The following is a 14,289-nucleotide window of genomic DNA, read 5'->3' as shown; positions in this document are numbered from 1 at the left end:
CATATCCATTAGTTAGGAAACTGTAAGGCGAAAAATATAATTAACTCTTAAGTTTTATCTACGTTAAATAACAATTTGGTTGGTTCAAACCTTTTTCCATTTTTATCTTCCTCTATAATCTTGTAAAGCTGCATCTTAAGTAATTCTATATTTTCCAACTATTATCTATCATTGACTAGACTATAAATTGAGTGAATCTCCAACTATATTTCACACACCAATTTCTCTTAAGAAAACATCACTTGTACCCATGAAGACCTCAAACAACATTAGTTTTGCATGGTTTGTAATCATCTCAATGTTGTGTTTGCTTGCAAATTCTCAACTAACAACAGATTTCTACTCAAAGACATGTCCTAATCTTCGCACCATCGTACGTGACCAAATTATTAAGGTGATTAAAACTGAACCAAGAATGGCAGCTTCTTTGCTTCGGCTTCACTTCCATGATTGTTTTGTAAATGTAAGTCCTGCTCTAACTTCTAATCAATAATATATATAACCTTCAAGGAGGCGGCGTTGTGGTAATTCCCTTTAATTGTTTTTTTATTAATCTCTTGAAGGTCACCTGTCCATCACAAGTTGCGTTTAACAATATGTTCTCATGGGTTAGCAGGGTATTGGTGGGCACTTTGTTTTTGTTCTCATGGTTATATAAAATATGAAAATAAAAATAAGTACATACATACATATTTGATATCAATTATCTAGACATGCATGTGTTGCTCTATCATTTGCAATATTTCAAGTAATCAGGGATGTGATGCATCGATCTTACTCGATGGAGCCGACGGAGAGAAGTTTGCTTTACCAAACATCAATTCGGCTCGGGGATTTGAGGTGGTGGATTCGATCAAAAGTGTTGTGGAAAGTTCATGCAGTGGAGTAGTTTCTTGTGCTGATATTCTGGCTGTAGCCGCTCGTTATTCAGTTGTCTTTGTAAGCATCATGAATATATACTTGAAAATGAAAACCGACCCAAAAACTAACCAGAAATGTTTTCAGAGTGGAGGACGACGATATGACGTGCCACTAGGAAGAAGAGATGGACTTGTGGCAAACCAAACCGGGGCTAACCTAATGTTACCTGCACCCTTTGAGACTCTGGGTAACATTACTCGCAAGTTTGAAGCCGTGGGCCTCAATATCACTGATGTCGTCATACTTTCAGGTTTGATAAAAAAAAATTGTTGGATCTGATACCAAATGGGTGTTGTTAAAGATACACTACCCCTATCAGTCTACGCTAGCCCACATGTCACATCATATGGGCCATGTGACACGGTGAAAAAAGTTCGTACATGCCATATTGGTTTGCTAGTGGTCACGTTAAGTCTTTGTTTGTCACATCAGTCAATTTTTTATCGGTCTATATATCATATAGGTTGTATGATTGGCCCTCATACGATTAACGTGGCCATTTTTTGTTCCATGTCATACGGCCCATATGACCATTTTATCCATGCCATATGGGCTCGTATGACACGTGAGTGGTGTATGAATTGTTTTTTATATGTTTAGAACAAAAAGTGGTTAAATGATAAAAATCATTTTTATATTTGAACCCTGTGTAGGTGCACATACATTTGGGAAAGCAAGTTGCGCAACATTTAGAAACAGATTATTCAACTTCTCTGGAACGAGTGCACCTGATAGTACGTTACTTGACTCGAATATGGTATCGGTTCTACAAAATCTGTGTCCGGTGAATGGAGATGGTAGGCAAACAACAGCTCTTGACTGGAACTCGACTGAGAATTTTGACAACCATTACTTTCGAAACTTGGTCAACGGGCGTGGACTTCTTGAATCTGATCAAGTGTTGTATTCGAGTGATGAGGCTATCTCAACTACACGAAGTCTTGTTGAGCTCTACAGCAAAAACTGGCAGATTTTCTTGGATGATTTTAAGCATTCCATGGTGAAACTGGGGAATATTCAACCACTTACAGGATCTTCTGGTGAGATTAGGAAGAATTGCAGGGTTGTTAATTCATAGAATTTTTTTTTTATATATGTGACACAAATATTTTACAAAACATATGACATTAGAATAATATGGTTGCAACCTCTATATAGAATATGATTTTAAAAGAGTTAACCATTTGAAGAGGAATTACAAACCAAGAACAATCTTTAATTAGAGGTGTTGGTAATTGAAAAGGATGTTCAACATTTGACACCAAACTCCAATTCATAGACATAACACAAATCCGCTAATGGCCTAACATTGATATATTCTAACATTTCCTCTCTTATATTAAATGCTCCTCGAATGCTAATGGGCCTATCATTGATACATTCTAATCCCCTTAAGTTAAGCGTATATATCAAATTCTCTGAGGCTTGTTGCATATATTTAGAGGTGTATCACCCTAGAATCGGCTGAGATTTTGAAATGAGAAGAAAGTGTGAAGAAGAAAGAGGTGGAAAGAAATGGAGATTAAGAGTGAAAAGAAAGAGAGAGAAGAAAGAGAGATTTGAGATATGATTACTTTTCACAGGTGCATTCAATGCCCATTTCATATCCCAATGCATTTTCAAAATTATTAGATTATATAGATTTATATATATAAAAACGGAATTATGACATCAGCATGGACATGTGGCATGCCTGAGAGGTTGACACATATGCAAACTTACATTAGCTTCTCATCTCTTATTATAGATTATATAGATATTTTTTAAGTATATTAAATATGACACTTATTATCATATATCTAATAAATGATCATTAACTGTATTACCCCCTATATCATTAATTGGTAATTGTTGCCATAATTACCCTTGCTAGATAAACATAGGGCTAAATAGAGATTACCAGAGAGGGTTTAAGGGTTATACAATCACAAATTCGACCCCACCTTCTTGTTTCTATCATGTTTGAGTAAAGAATTGAACATTTAGACATGTTTCAGGCTAGTTTAGGCTGTTTTAGGTTGTGGTTATTTAGGTTGATTCTAGCCTTATATAGGGGCTTTTACCACTTTTGGCCGATAATTGGCATGAACTTGCGCCCTAGAGCCTGAAAGGTCACGTTTCCACTTTCCAGTCCAGACGCAATGCACAAGGTGGGCTCCACTGCGTTTCTGCGCCTAAGCGTGCGCTTTTGACAAACAAAGTTGGTGATGGTAGCCATCACTTAGTAGTAAGTTGATTCAAACTGAGCAAAGAATATGCATAAAAATAGATAGTGGAGATTAAGGGGTGGCAATGGCTACCAGCTTTATGATAAGGTTGAGTTTACTTTGACTTATGAAATTGTTAGTAATCCATGTATATATTTTATACAATCTGGTAGAGTTAAGCCATTATTATTTAACCAAGTATTGCTTTTAGCAATATAAAAACAATGATCCAATTTATGCAGCCTTCTGATTGCAAACTTTACTCTAATATATGCCACACACCACTGCAATTTTAATGCTTTGTCATTCGGAATCCACTCCTGTCATTTATTTTATAATTCATTTAAAACTTTTTTACGCAATGTATTTAAGTTTTATTAAATTAAAGTATATTTTTAATAGTTTTAAGTTTTTTTTTATTTCGCAGTTATTTTTTTACAAATTTTATTTGTTGTTATTATTATTACTATTACTATTACTATCACTATTTTATTTTACCTTAGTTATAGTTAATGATTTTAGTGTTATAAACTCATTTTAGTTTAGTTGATTTACTTAAGACTAAAGTGAAACCTCAATAAACAACATTGATACAAGTTAGGTGTACTTGTTCAGGATTATTTTGAACTTTTGGCAGCAACCAACCGAGGTTCACGGGTCGGGGCGCCTAGTGACCAAGGAGTTCCAAGAGCATTGCTCCCTTGACATGGTCCATTCCAAGGCCGACGACAAGTGAAAAAATCGATTACAATGTTAAAAGCTTTAGGGAATTGCTTATGATCTAGTCTACTTGCTTGGTTTATAAGTTACTTCTTGTGAGTAGCAAGTATGATCAAAGTATATTATATGTAGTAATTGGTATGCTACTATCAATAGTAACTGTAGTCAATAGTACCTGAGGCTCTCAACATCAACTTAGGCGATCAATAGTAACTCACAGACCAATCATCATATGTAACATTTGAGTTACCATTGAATATTCAATTGAAATTTGTTAGGCTAGTAAACAAGTTTGAGCTGCGAGTGTCTAATATAGAAATATAGGCACTATAGAAATTTGTTAGGCTAGTAAACAAGTTTGAGCTGTTGGTGCACTTGTGTCTGTACTTTGTCTGTGTTCGGTCACGATGTAAAACGATGTTCCTGTTAGTCTTGTAAGTTTGACCAAGTCAACCATCCTCCGGTTTGACTTGGCCAAACAGTTGTTAAATGGTTGTAATGTGTCCTGTGTCGAAGGTTGGGCCATCGAAGGATTGTTTCTATCCTTCGATGAGCTCGAAAGATATACCACGAAGAATACAGATGGACTTCGAAGGATATGCCATCCTTCGAAGTATATGTGTATTCTTCGATGGCTTTGTGATCGACAGATGATGTTTCGACCAGACTTGCTATGTTGGGTATAAATACCCATGCAGTGTGTTGGTTTCATAGAGACACTTAGATAGATGCACACAGAGAGATAGAAAGATATTGAGAGCATTCTGTCCAGGAACACACACACACACTAGAGGGTTTGCAAAACTGATTTGTAAACATTGTGCTTGTAACCGGAACCTTTCATTCGCATTAATACAAGTGGTGTTAATCGGTGAATCTTTGTGTGTTTGTGTTTGTGCTTGTTTCATCCCGGTTTGCTCACTAGCTTGGATTCCGCACTTGCTAGTGTGTTAGTATAACAAGGTTAAGGTTGAATCTCATCCTCCGAGAGGGACCTACAAGTGGTATCAGAGCCGTGGCTCTTTACCTTGTTTAAAACCGGGTTTGTTCAAGTTCTTGGTGTGTTTGGACACTTGGTTTAGCTCCCGTTTTTAGTGATTTTCTTGGATTTCTTGGCATAAAAACGTGTTCTAAACCTTTCGGGTGTGTTCTAAGGCGGGTTGGGTAACTTAAAACTTGTTTTTAAGATATTTGGTGATTTCCGGCCATAATTCCGGTGGGTTCCGGTGACCGGATTTTCTGGATAAGGTTTTCCTTTTTGGGAATATTTTATTTCAAAATCAAAGTTGGTAGAAAAGGCATGGTCTGTCCATACTCTTTTGCTGAAAGTTGACTTCACCAACCCATCACCTTTTCACCAACCTGTCATATCAGTGTCAGTGTGTCAGGAGTATTCGAAGGATATCATTCGACATCGAAAAATCATCTTTCGATCAAGGAAGCTTCGATAGATATACATCTTTCGACCCATCCTTCGAAGTCAGAGTCTTATCCTTCGATCCAGGAATCTATTCGAAGGATAGTTGTTCGAAAGATAAGGATATATATTCGAAAGATAAGGATCTTTCAAATTGTGAATCTTTCGAGTTTGTGAATCTTTCGAAATCACTGTTCGAAATTCAACAGTGATCTTTCGAACACTGTTGATCCTTCGAACAAGTGTTGATCCTTCGATTGTGGTCTGTTTTAGTTCAATAAGTTTCTGTCCTTCGAGCTTGGATCTTTCGGCTGGTCACTATAATCGTTTAGTTGTTTTGAGTGTTATTTTCAGGAATTCAATTTATAAAACATGAATCCGAGTTGGTGGGGAACTCCGGCTCCAGACAGTGGAAAATATACAAGTTCAGGTTCCACTCCCTCATGGTGGGGTACACCGGCTCCTGATAGTGGAAAGTACACGTGTACAAGTCTATCACCTTCATGGGCCGAGTCTCCGGTGTCTACATCTTCACAAGCAAATGCCATATCTTCAAGTCAATGGGCATTAGTATCGAATCAAACTCCGAGCATCCAAAGTATCTTATTGAGCGAAAGCGAAACCGGAAGTTTGAATCGACCTCCGAAGTTGATGCATTTAAATGAATATCCGGGCTGGGTTGATAGATTCCGTACATACGTTCTTGGTCAAAACACCGAACTGTGGATACGTTTCACTACAGATTTCGATCAAGCTATAGAAGTTGCTGCTTCAGATACTGCTACGTTTGCAGATCTTCCTGAAGATCAAAAGAAAACGTATGATCTGGAAAAGAAAGCATACGCCATTCTCACTCAGGCGTTGAGCAAGGATATCTACCACCAGTTTGTCAGTTTCAAGACGACTAAGAAGCTGTGGGACGGGTTGAAAACCAGAGGAGTAGGGAATGAAGCAACACGTCAATTGCGTCATGATCTGCTCAAGAAAGAATTTGACTGTTTCACGTGCATGGATAAGGAGTCTTTGGGAGACATGACAAGCCGGTTTTATCATTTGCTTACTGAGTTGAATAATTTTGGTGTAGCAACAACTCAAGCAGAAGTGGTGAAGAAGTTTGCTGATGCTTTGCCTCCCCAGTGGAGTAGTTTCTTGGAAATCCTGAAGTATAACGGAGTGTTGAGAACTACAAATATCAACGACTTCGTGCAGCTTTTGGAAAACAAGGATCAGGAGGAAACATTAAAGGCGAAGAGAGTTCCACTGCCACAAAATCCAGAAATGTATTATGGAACTTCCAGTACTTCGTCTGCAAGAACCGGTCCACATGCTCCACTACAAACGGCGTTTGTCACAAGCACGGATATGTATGGCAATCCAGTGCAAGTTCCTGTTAAACCACATCCCACCACAGACATGTATGGAAATCCAATACAACCACCTCCTCCTCCTCCTGCTCAACAACAACGTGCATGTTATGGAGGAACATCATCTGCTGGTCAGCAATCAAAGCCAAGTACAGTACAGCTCGACACTTCAAGTTTCTCTAAAGTCAGTGTAGAAGTAGCTAAGGAACACATGGAGCTGCTTAACACTGTAGTAAGCGCGTACTATGGGTTAATAGAAGGTCAGATTGGCAACATTAATCTGACACAAGAAGACTATAGGCAGATTGATAAAGAAGAGATGGACTTGATGGATATCAAGTGGGCCTTTGCTAGTGCTGTGAGAAGGGCAAAGGATTGGATGGAAAGTACGGGCAGAACCAGCTTGGAGAGTAAGAGAGACACCAAGTATGGGTTCGATAAACAGGCAGTGAAGTGCTTCAACTGTGGTGAACGGGGTCACTTTAAAAGGGAATGTACAAAGCCAGCACAGCACGGGAACCAAAACCCCTTCAGAAACCAAGGCAACCAGCAGAACCAGAACAGAAACAATGAGCGTGCATTGGTGCCCGTCAACAACCAAACCAACCGGGCACTTACGGTTCAGGTGGATGAAGGTTGTGACTGGTCAATCCAGTTGGGTGGTGATGCTCCAGATGGAACAGCATGTTTTGCTCAAGTTGTGAAGGATGTAGTTCACATCAGTGGTGGAGAATCTTCCGCCAATGGTGGTGAATCTTCTGAGGATGAAGACTCTTCGGGATATAGCAGGAGTTCAGATGAAGAATCCTCAAGTTCAGGTGATGATCATGTGGGTGAGACAGCAAATGTTTCGGTTGATGCTGATATTGATGAGCTCTTGGAGGAAGCTGCAGCACTAAGTGATAGAAGATCTATTCTGGTGGATCAAGCTGCTTATACTTCGTCTTCTCTCCATTCAGCCTTTATGGCTAATGTCGACGGTTCATCAAGTCAGGTATGTGTCGATGAACCCACTGTTGTTAATTGTGATGAATGTGATAGATTGCGTGCTAGATGTGCTGATGTAGAGAAAAGTATGTCTGAGTTGCAAGGCAAACATGATGCTTTACAAGCTAGTTTGTTTGACTTGCAAGACAAACATACTACAGTGAATGAGAAGTTGTGTGACTTGCAAAGTAAGCATGAAGCTTTGCAAGAAAAGTATGATATGACTTTTATCCACAATCAGAAATTGACTGTGGACCTTTCCAAATGCACTGAAGCCAACATGTTTTACGAAAACCATGAAAAGGAATTTAAGTCGGTAATCGAGAAATTAAAGAAAGATAAAACCGAACTAACTAAAATGGTTTCCAGAAAACAAACGGACATTAATTTGTATATATCTCGTCTTGAGACAATGCAAAAAGAAATGGCTTGTGTAAAAACGGAAAGTGAGGCAATCCAACTCAAGTTAGATAGTTATTTGAGTTCTAGCTATGTGTTGGATCACATCATTGATGTCCAAAAGGAGAAAAGGGATGTCACGTGCATAGGCTATAAGAATTGTCCACCACCAGTGAGACATAATTATGATGCCATGCCGGATGAAGAGGACAGAGTGTTCTTTGAACCATCTGTGCCTCTAGATGTGAAAGAGTTTGCAGCAGGACTCGGATACCAGAAAGAAGTATCCTCAGATTCAGATGTGTCAGCAGATTTGTAACTGCTGAACAGAATCAGGATCCTCCAGTTGTGATTGAGGATGCTGATTCTTCTGATGATGAATCTGATGATACTGATTCAGCAAAGTCTGATGCGGTAGTTAAAAATGAGGACATACCTCTTGAGAATCATATTCTATGTGATCCTCCTGCAAAACCTGCTAAGACTGTTGCAATCAAGTCCTCATCTGCAGAAGAGTCGGAGAGTGTGAACTTGCTGTACACTCTTGTTGGTGATGATAAAATCTACTCTGACAAAGATTTTCCTATTAAGAATGTGAATCAATCCTTAATCAGTAAAGTCTTTGAGAATTCGACTAGTAAGTTTTTGGGAAAGACTGGACCATGTGTTACAGTTACACAGTGTCCTCCTATTCCAAAGAACGAAATTTGAAAACAATATGGCAACAAGAAATTACCAACAGTGCAGAAACAGCAAAATCACACCAAGCCAAAAGGAAAATCACCGGCTCAAACGCAAAAGAAGCCGAATCAGAAGAAAAACAAGAATGTAAACTTTGTGAAATCGACGGGAACGGACAAAATTGAAACGTTTGAAAATAAATCTAACTTGGATTTTGTCAAGAAAGCTACTGTTCTGAAAAGAAATGAACAAAACAGTTCAAAGCCTAGTACCTCGGGTTCACAAAGTTCAACATCATCGGCTAAACGATCACATGATACTTCGGGGTTTGTTGAACGAAGATCATGTTTTGAGTGTGGAACAATTGGACATATAATTAGAAATTGTCCATATCTTCATAAGCAAAAAGAAAAGGTTGATGTTCCCCGTGACCAAGCTGACCGCAGGCAAACTATTTCTGCAAAACAAGATCCCCGCCTTGTAAAAGAAAGGGAAAAGAAACAGAAACGCCAACAGGTCAAGAAAATTGAAAAGGCAATTAAAACCGATGTGGTTAACAAAACATCTGTTTCTGTAAAACCAGACAATTCAAAAACTTCAGACAATCATGAAGTTAAAATTTTAAAGAACAACACTGGTAAAACAAAACAGACCTGGAAACCAAAAACGGTTAATGAATCAGGGGGAACATCACAATTCACCAACCATCAAAGACAAGAAGTTATTGTTATTGATGAAAATGGAAGACCCAAGACCACAATGGCTTGGGTGCCCATCTCCAACTAATCAATTGAGTTCATGTGCAGGGTGTTCCAGGAGGAACTATCAGTAGTCATTGGATTGTTGATAGTGGGGCATCCAGGCACATGACAGGCAACATGAAGCTTCTCTACGACGTCAAATCTATTAGAGGAGGTTATGTTGCTTTTGCTGGAGATAAGGGTGGTTATATAACGGGTGAAGGAATGATATCCAACGGGATTGTCAGCTTTGACAAGATCAACTTTGTGCAACAACTTGATCACAATCTTCTTAGTGTTTCTCAAATTTGTGACAAGCAATTCTCAGTACACTTTGATGCTAATGGATGTTATGTGCTGAAACCCGGCTTCAAAATTCCAAAAGAATGGATTCTCTTGTCAGCTCCAAGGATAAATGATTTGTACGTCCTTGATATGAGCCAAGCTATTACTACGTCTGCACAAGCAACTTGTTTCGTTTCCAAAGCCACAGAAAAGGACACTATCTCTTGGCACAGGCGAATGGGTCACATTCACTTACGCAAAATGAATCATTTGGTTTCAAATGAATTGGTGAATGGTGTTCCCCTCAAAAACTTCCATCTTCAAGACGTCTGTGTTTCGTGCCAGAAGGGAAAACAAACGAAGAAGAAGCACCCTACAAAGAAGATCAACACGGTGGCAGTTCCTCTTGAACGTTTGCACATGGATTTGTTCGGTCCTGTCAAGCACAAGAGCATTCGGGGTGATCAATACTGCCTCGTGATAACTGATGATTATTCAAGATTTTCTTGGGTGGCGTTCATGGCACACAAGAGTGAAACCTTTGGTATTATCAAAAACTTGATCATTCAGATTGAGAATTTGTATAAGTTAAAGGTTAGGCGGATACGTAGCGACAATGGTACTGAATTTAAAAATCATGCCATGGCGGAGTTTTGCACTTCAAAGGGTATTCTTCATGAGTTTAGTACAGCTTATACTCCTCAACAGAATGGTGTCGCTGAACGTAAGAACCACACATTGATCGAGACTGCTAGGACAATGTTGGTAGAGTCGCAGTTGCCCATTCCATTCTGGACTGAAGCTGTGGCCTCTGCATGTTACACATTGAACCGAGTCCTTACAGTCAAAAGGCACAATAAGACCTGCTTTGAGCTTCTTCAAAAACGGAAACCAGATTTGTCTTATCTTGAACCGTTTGGAGCTCCATGCACAATCATCGATCCTAATGGAAAGTTTGGGGCAAAAGCAATTGATGGATACTTTCTTGGGTATGCCACCCCTAACTTACGAGTCTGGAATCTAGTGACTAAAAGGGTCGAGGAATGGTCTGAGGTCAGAGTACAAAGGCACACTTTGCCAGTCAAATGTCCTGGTCAGCCTTGGATGTTTGAGTACGATGACTTTTTCAATTCGATCAATGTTGAAGCCGTTGAAGAAAGTGCTGCGGCAAGGATGTTTTTCAAGAGTGACAATGCAACAGTTTCACCAGTGGTTCGTCCAATTCTTGTCAATCAAGAACCATCTTCGGTGAACAATAATACTCTCGACAATGAGGATTTTCACGATGCTGCCGAATTGAACGAATCTTCAGAGGATGATGAATTTCTAGATGCAGATCAAGAAGCTCCAACAACAGCAGTTCATGGTACTTCAGAGGGTACTCCTCCGTGGATGCCCCTAGAACAGCTGAAGCTACTGCATCATCCTCTTCGTCAATTCCGGGCATTGATTTAGTTGTTGATCTCAATCTCAACAACCTGGGTATAAACATTCCAGTACCAGATAATCCAGAAACAAGGATTCATAATACCCATCCTCAACAAAACATCATTGGAAATGTGCAAAGTGGCATTCAAACAAGAAACATGTTGCGAAACAACAACAATGCAGGCCTGTATGCAGCTATTCGAGAATCCGGGCAACAAAACGATTGGTCTTTCGCGTGTTATGTTTCACAGGAAGAGCCAAGAACTTGGAAAGAAGCCTTGAAAGATAACTCTTGGGTTGAAGCAATGCAGGAAGAACTGCAACAATTCCAGAAGCTTGGTGTCTGGAAACTCGTAGAGAAACCTGCTGGATACAAGAAGATTGGTACCCGTTGGGTTTTCAAATGCAAAAAGGATGACCGCGGAGTTGTTATCCGGAACAAAGCACGTTTAGTCGTTCAAGGTTTTCGTCAGATTGAAGGGATCGACTACAACGAAGTATATGCACCTGTTGCACGTCTGGAAGCAATTCGGATCTTTCTGGCTTATGCGTCCTTCAAAGGGTTCAAGGTTTATCAGATGGACGTGAAAAGTGCATTCTTACATGGTGTGGTTGAAGAAGAGGTATACGTCGAACAGCCTCCAGGTTTTGAAGATCCTATCCATCCCGATCGGGTTTGGTTGCTCAACAAAGCTCTCTATGGTCTTCATCAAGCACCGCGAGCTTGGTATGCAACCTTATCTCACTATCTACTGGAGAACGGTTTTCGCAGAGGTCTTATCGACTGTACTCTTTTCATCAAAGAACAAGATGGAGATCTTCTTCTGGTACAGGTATACGTTGATGATATTATTTTTGGTTCTACTAATGATGTCTTGTGTAGGAATTTCGAGCGCATTATGCAGGATAAATTCGAGATGAGTGCTATGGGGGAAATGACCTTCTTCTTGGGCCTACAAGTGCAACAAACTGAGTCTGGGATATTCATCCATCAGACTAAATATGTTGGTGACATCTTGAGCCGGTTCCAGATGTCAGATGCAATGCCCATTGGTACCCCATTACCGACAAATCACGGAATTACTCCAGACTTGAAGGGTGAAGCTGTTAGCCCCTCACACTATCGCGCAATGATCGGATCTCTTATGTACCTCACAGCATCAAGACCAGACATAATGTATCCAACGTGCCTGCTTGCCAGATATCAAGTCAACCCGAAGGCCTCACATCTTGCAGCTGTAAAAAGGATTTTTCGTTATTTGAAGGGTTGCCCTGACACCGGTCTATGGTACCCTAGGGATAATAACTTTGAATTGGTCGCTTTCAGTGATTCTGATTTTGGCGGATGCAAAATCGACGGCAAATCCACAACGGCTGGATGTCAGTTTTTAGGAAATCGCCTAGTCACATGGCAGTGCAAGAAGCAGACATGCGTCGCTACATCGACATGCGAAGCTGAATATATTGCTGCCTCGAGTTGTTGTTCTCAAGTCCTGTGGATCCAACAACAATTGCGGGACTACGGTTTTGAATTCCTAACTACTCCTATTTACGTTGATAATTCTGCTGCATTACAGATCACTAGAAATCCTGTGCAGCATTCAAAGACCAAACACATCGAAATCAAATATCACTTCATACGTGATTGCTTTGAGAAAAGGCTAATCGATGTTGTTAAGGTCCACACCGATGACCAACGTGCTGACCTTTTTACCAAAGCTTTTGACAAATCAAGATTTGACTTTTTATTATTGGTAAACGACATTAAGGTCAAGCAAGAGTAAAATCAACATCGGAAAATCATTTTTGTACATACCTTTGTGTTTTAAATTTGTCTTAGTTTATTGATTTTAGGGGGAGTAAATCCAAAAATCGAAAATCCAAAAACATCGAAAAATTTCAAAAACACAAAAACAATAGAAAAACAAAAATGAGTTTCCTGGCGAGCAAAAGAGAAAATGATAGTACATCAGTGGTCTATCCAAACCTCTTTAAACCTAAAATGCAAAACGATAAGCAGCTCTATATAAGATGTATCGGTAGGCTCACAATCATTTTAAAGTGTGCAGGGTGATATAAACTTAAATCGACTGAAGATCAGGTGGGAACCATTCATTGGCATATGGTCTTAGTACCGAAATTTCGTTTGAGAGATTGCCGAGGTTCTGAGATATTCGGTCTTTATGCTGCTTATCATCTGGGTATCATGGTTGTATCTTTTACCGAAAAATAACGGGGACGCAAGTCTAGATCTTCCATGATACTATACATACGTGTACATATTACATACTGCATTCGACCTCAATAAGTGATAAACAATCACATGTCCATATCAAAATAAGTGATAATATATCACATTTTTCCGGGAGTCAAGTTCGTCTCTCTGCTGTACGGAAGTACTGACCTGTTCACGGACTTGCTCCTGTGCCCTCATGCATATGAAAATCAAGTTCCTCATCAATAAGTGATTATATCACATAGGGCTTGTTTTCAAATCAAAATAAGTGAGAATCTCACATCATATACGGTCAAACAGATGATAATCGGTATACTCACCGTTAAGATGAACCCTCGTGCATACCTTGATACGGGAATGTGTCGTGATATGGATGAACACCGGTCGGTAAGTATAAATCATACCTTAACGTATCCCCTCGCCATGATTACATCTGATAAGTTGAGCTTAAGTGGACAACAATACCGATAATTGTTATAGGATGCTTTTCTTAATGTTAACTAACTGAACAACAAGAGTGTTTTGGCATGACCGTACACTGATATGATTCTCTTACCCTCGAAACTAGCAAAAAGAATGTCTGTATATATTTATTTACTGCTTTCAGTCTTTACATTTCGAAATATTAAAACTCACCTAAAATCTATTTTAATATAAACTTTGTAAAAGCCAAAAAGATTTTATTACTACTTTATTTTCGATCGTACGATGTTGGAGCTCGAGTCTTCGTTACCTGAAACCTGAACGAAAACCGAATTGACTAAAACTTCATAAACGGTCAAAATTTGCATGTTTTGAAAGTTAAAGTCTAAAATTGACAAATTTACTAAACTTTCAAACTGTCGGACGGTGTTTGATTGTGACATGGTCATTCGTGTGTCTTTTGTTTATGCTAACTATTCCA

The 14,289-nt window shown here is 39.3% G+C and overlaps 1 protein-coding gene across 1 annotated transcript; it reads left to right on the top strand.

Annotated features, from left to right (window-relative positions):
* Positions 1-223: 223 nt before the first annotated feature.
* Positions 224-2,116, top strand: LOC110868475 (peroxidase N). The gene is made up of 4 exons (XM_022117637.2): positions 224-463; positions 757-939; positions 1,006-1,171; positions 1,575-2,116. Exons 1-4 carry the CDS (start codon positions 251-253, stop codon positions 1,997-1,999), a joined length of 987 nt encoding a protein of 328 aa, XP_021973329.1. The 5' UTR covers positions 224-250; the 3' UTR covers positions 2,000-2,116.
* Positions 2,117-14,289: the final 12,173 nt, after the last annotated feature.

The sequence above is a fragment of the Helianthus annuus genome, chromosome 7, assembly GCF_002127325.2.
Source record: "Helianthus annuus cultivar XRQ/B chromosome 7, HanXRQr2.0-SUNRISE, whole genome shotgun sequence".
Classification (NCBI taxonomy): Eukaryota; Viridiplantae; Streptophyta; class Magnoliopsida; order Asterales; family Asteraceae; genus Helianthus; species Helianthus annuus.
Note: the sequence above shows the minus strand (reverse complement) of the source record. Positions and strands in the feature narration are given on the sequence as shown.

What these genes read in the sequence shown, in the direction of transcription:
- LOC110868475 (XM_022117637.2), top strand. Translation starts at nt 251, where the DNA reads ATGAAGACCTCAAACAACATTAGTTTTGCATGGTTTGTAATCATCTCA. An exon ending in TCCATGATTGTTTTGTAAAT is followed by an intron (nt 464 to 756) that starts GTAAGTCCTGCT and finishes TCAAGTAATCAG; the next exon opens with GGATGTGATGCATCGATCTT. An exon ending in TGATGTCGTCATACTTTCAG is followed by an intron (nt 1,172 to 1,574) that starts GTTTGATAAAAA and finishes AACCCTGTGTAG; the next exon opens with GTGCACATACATTTGGGAAA.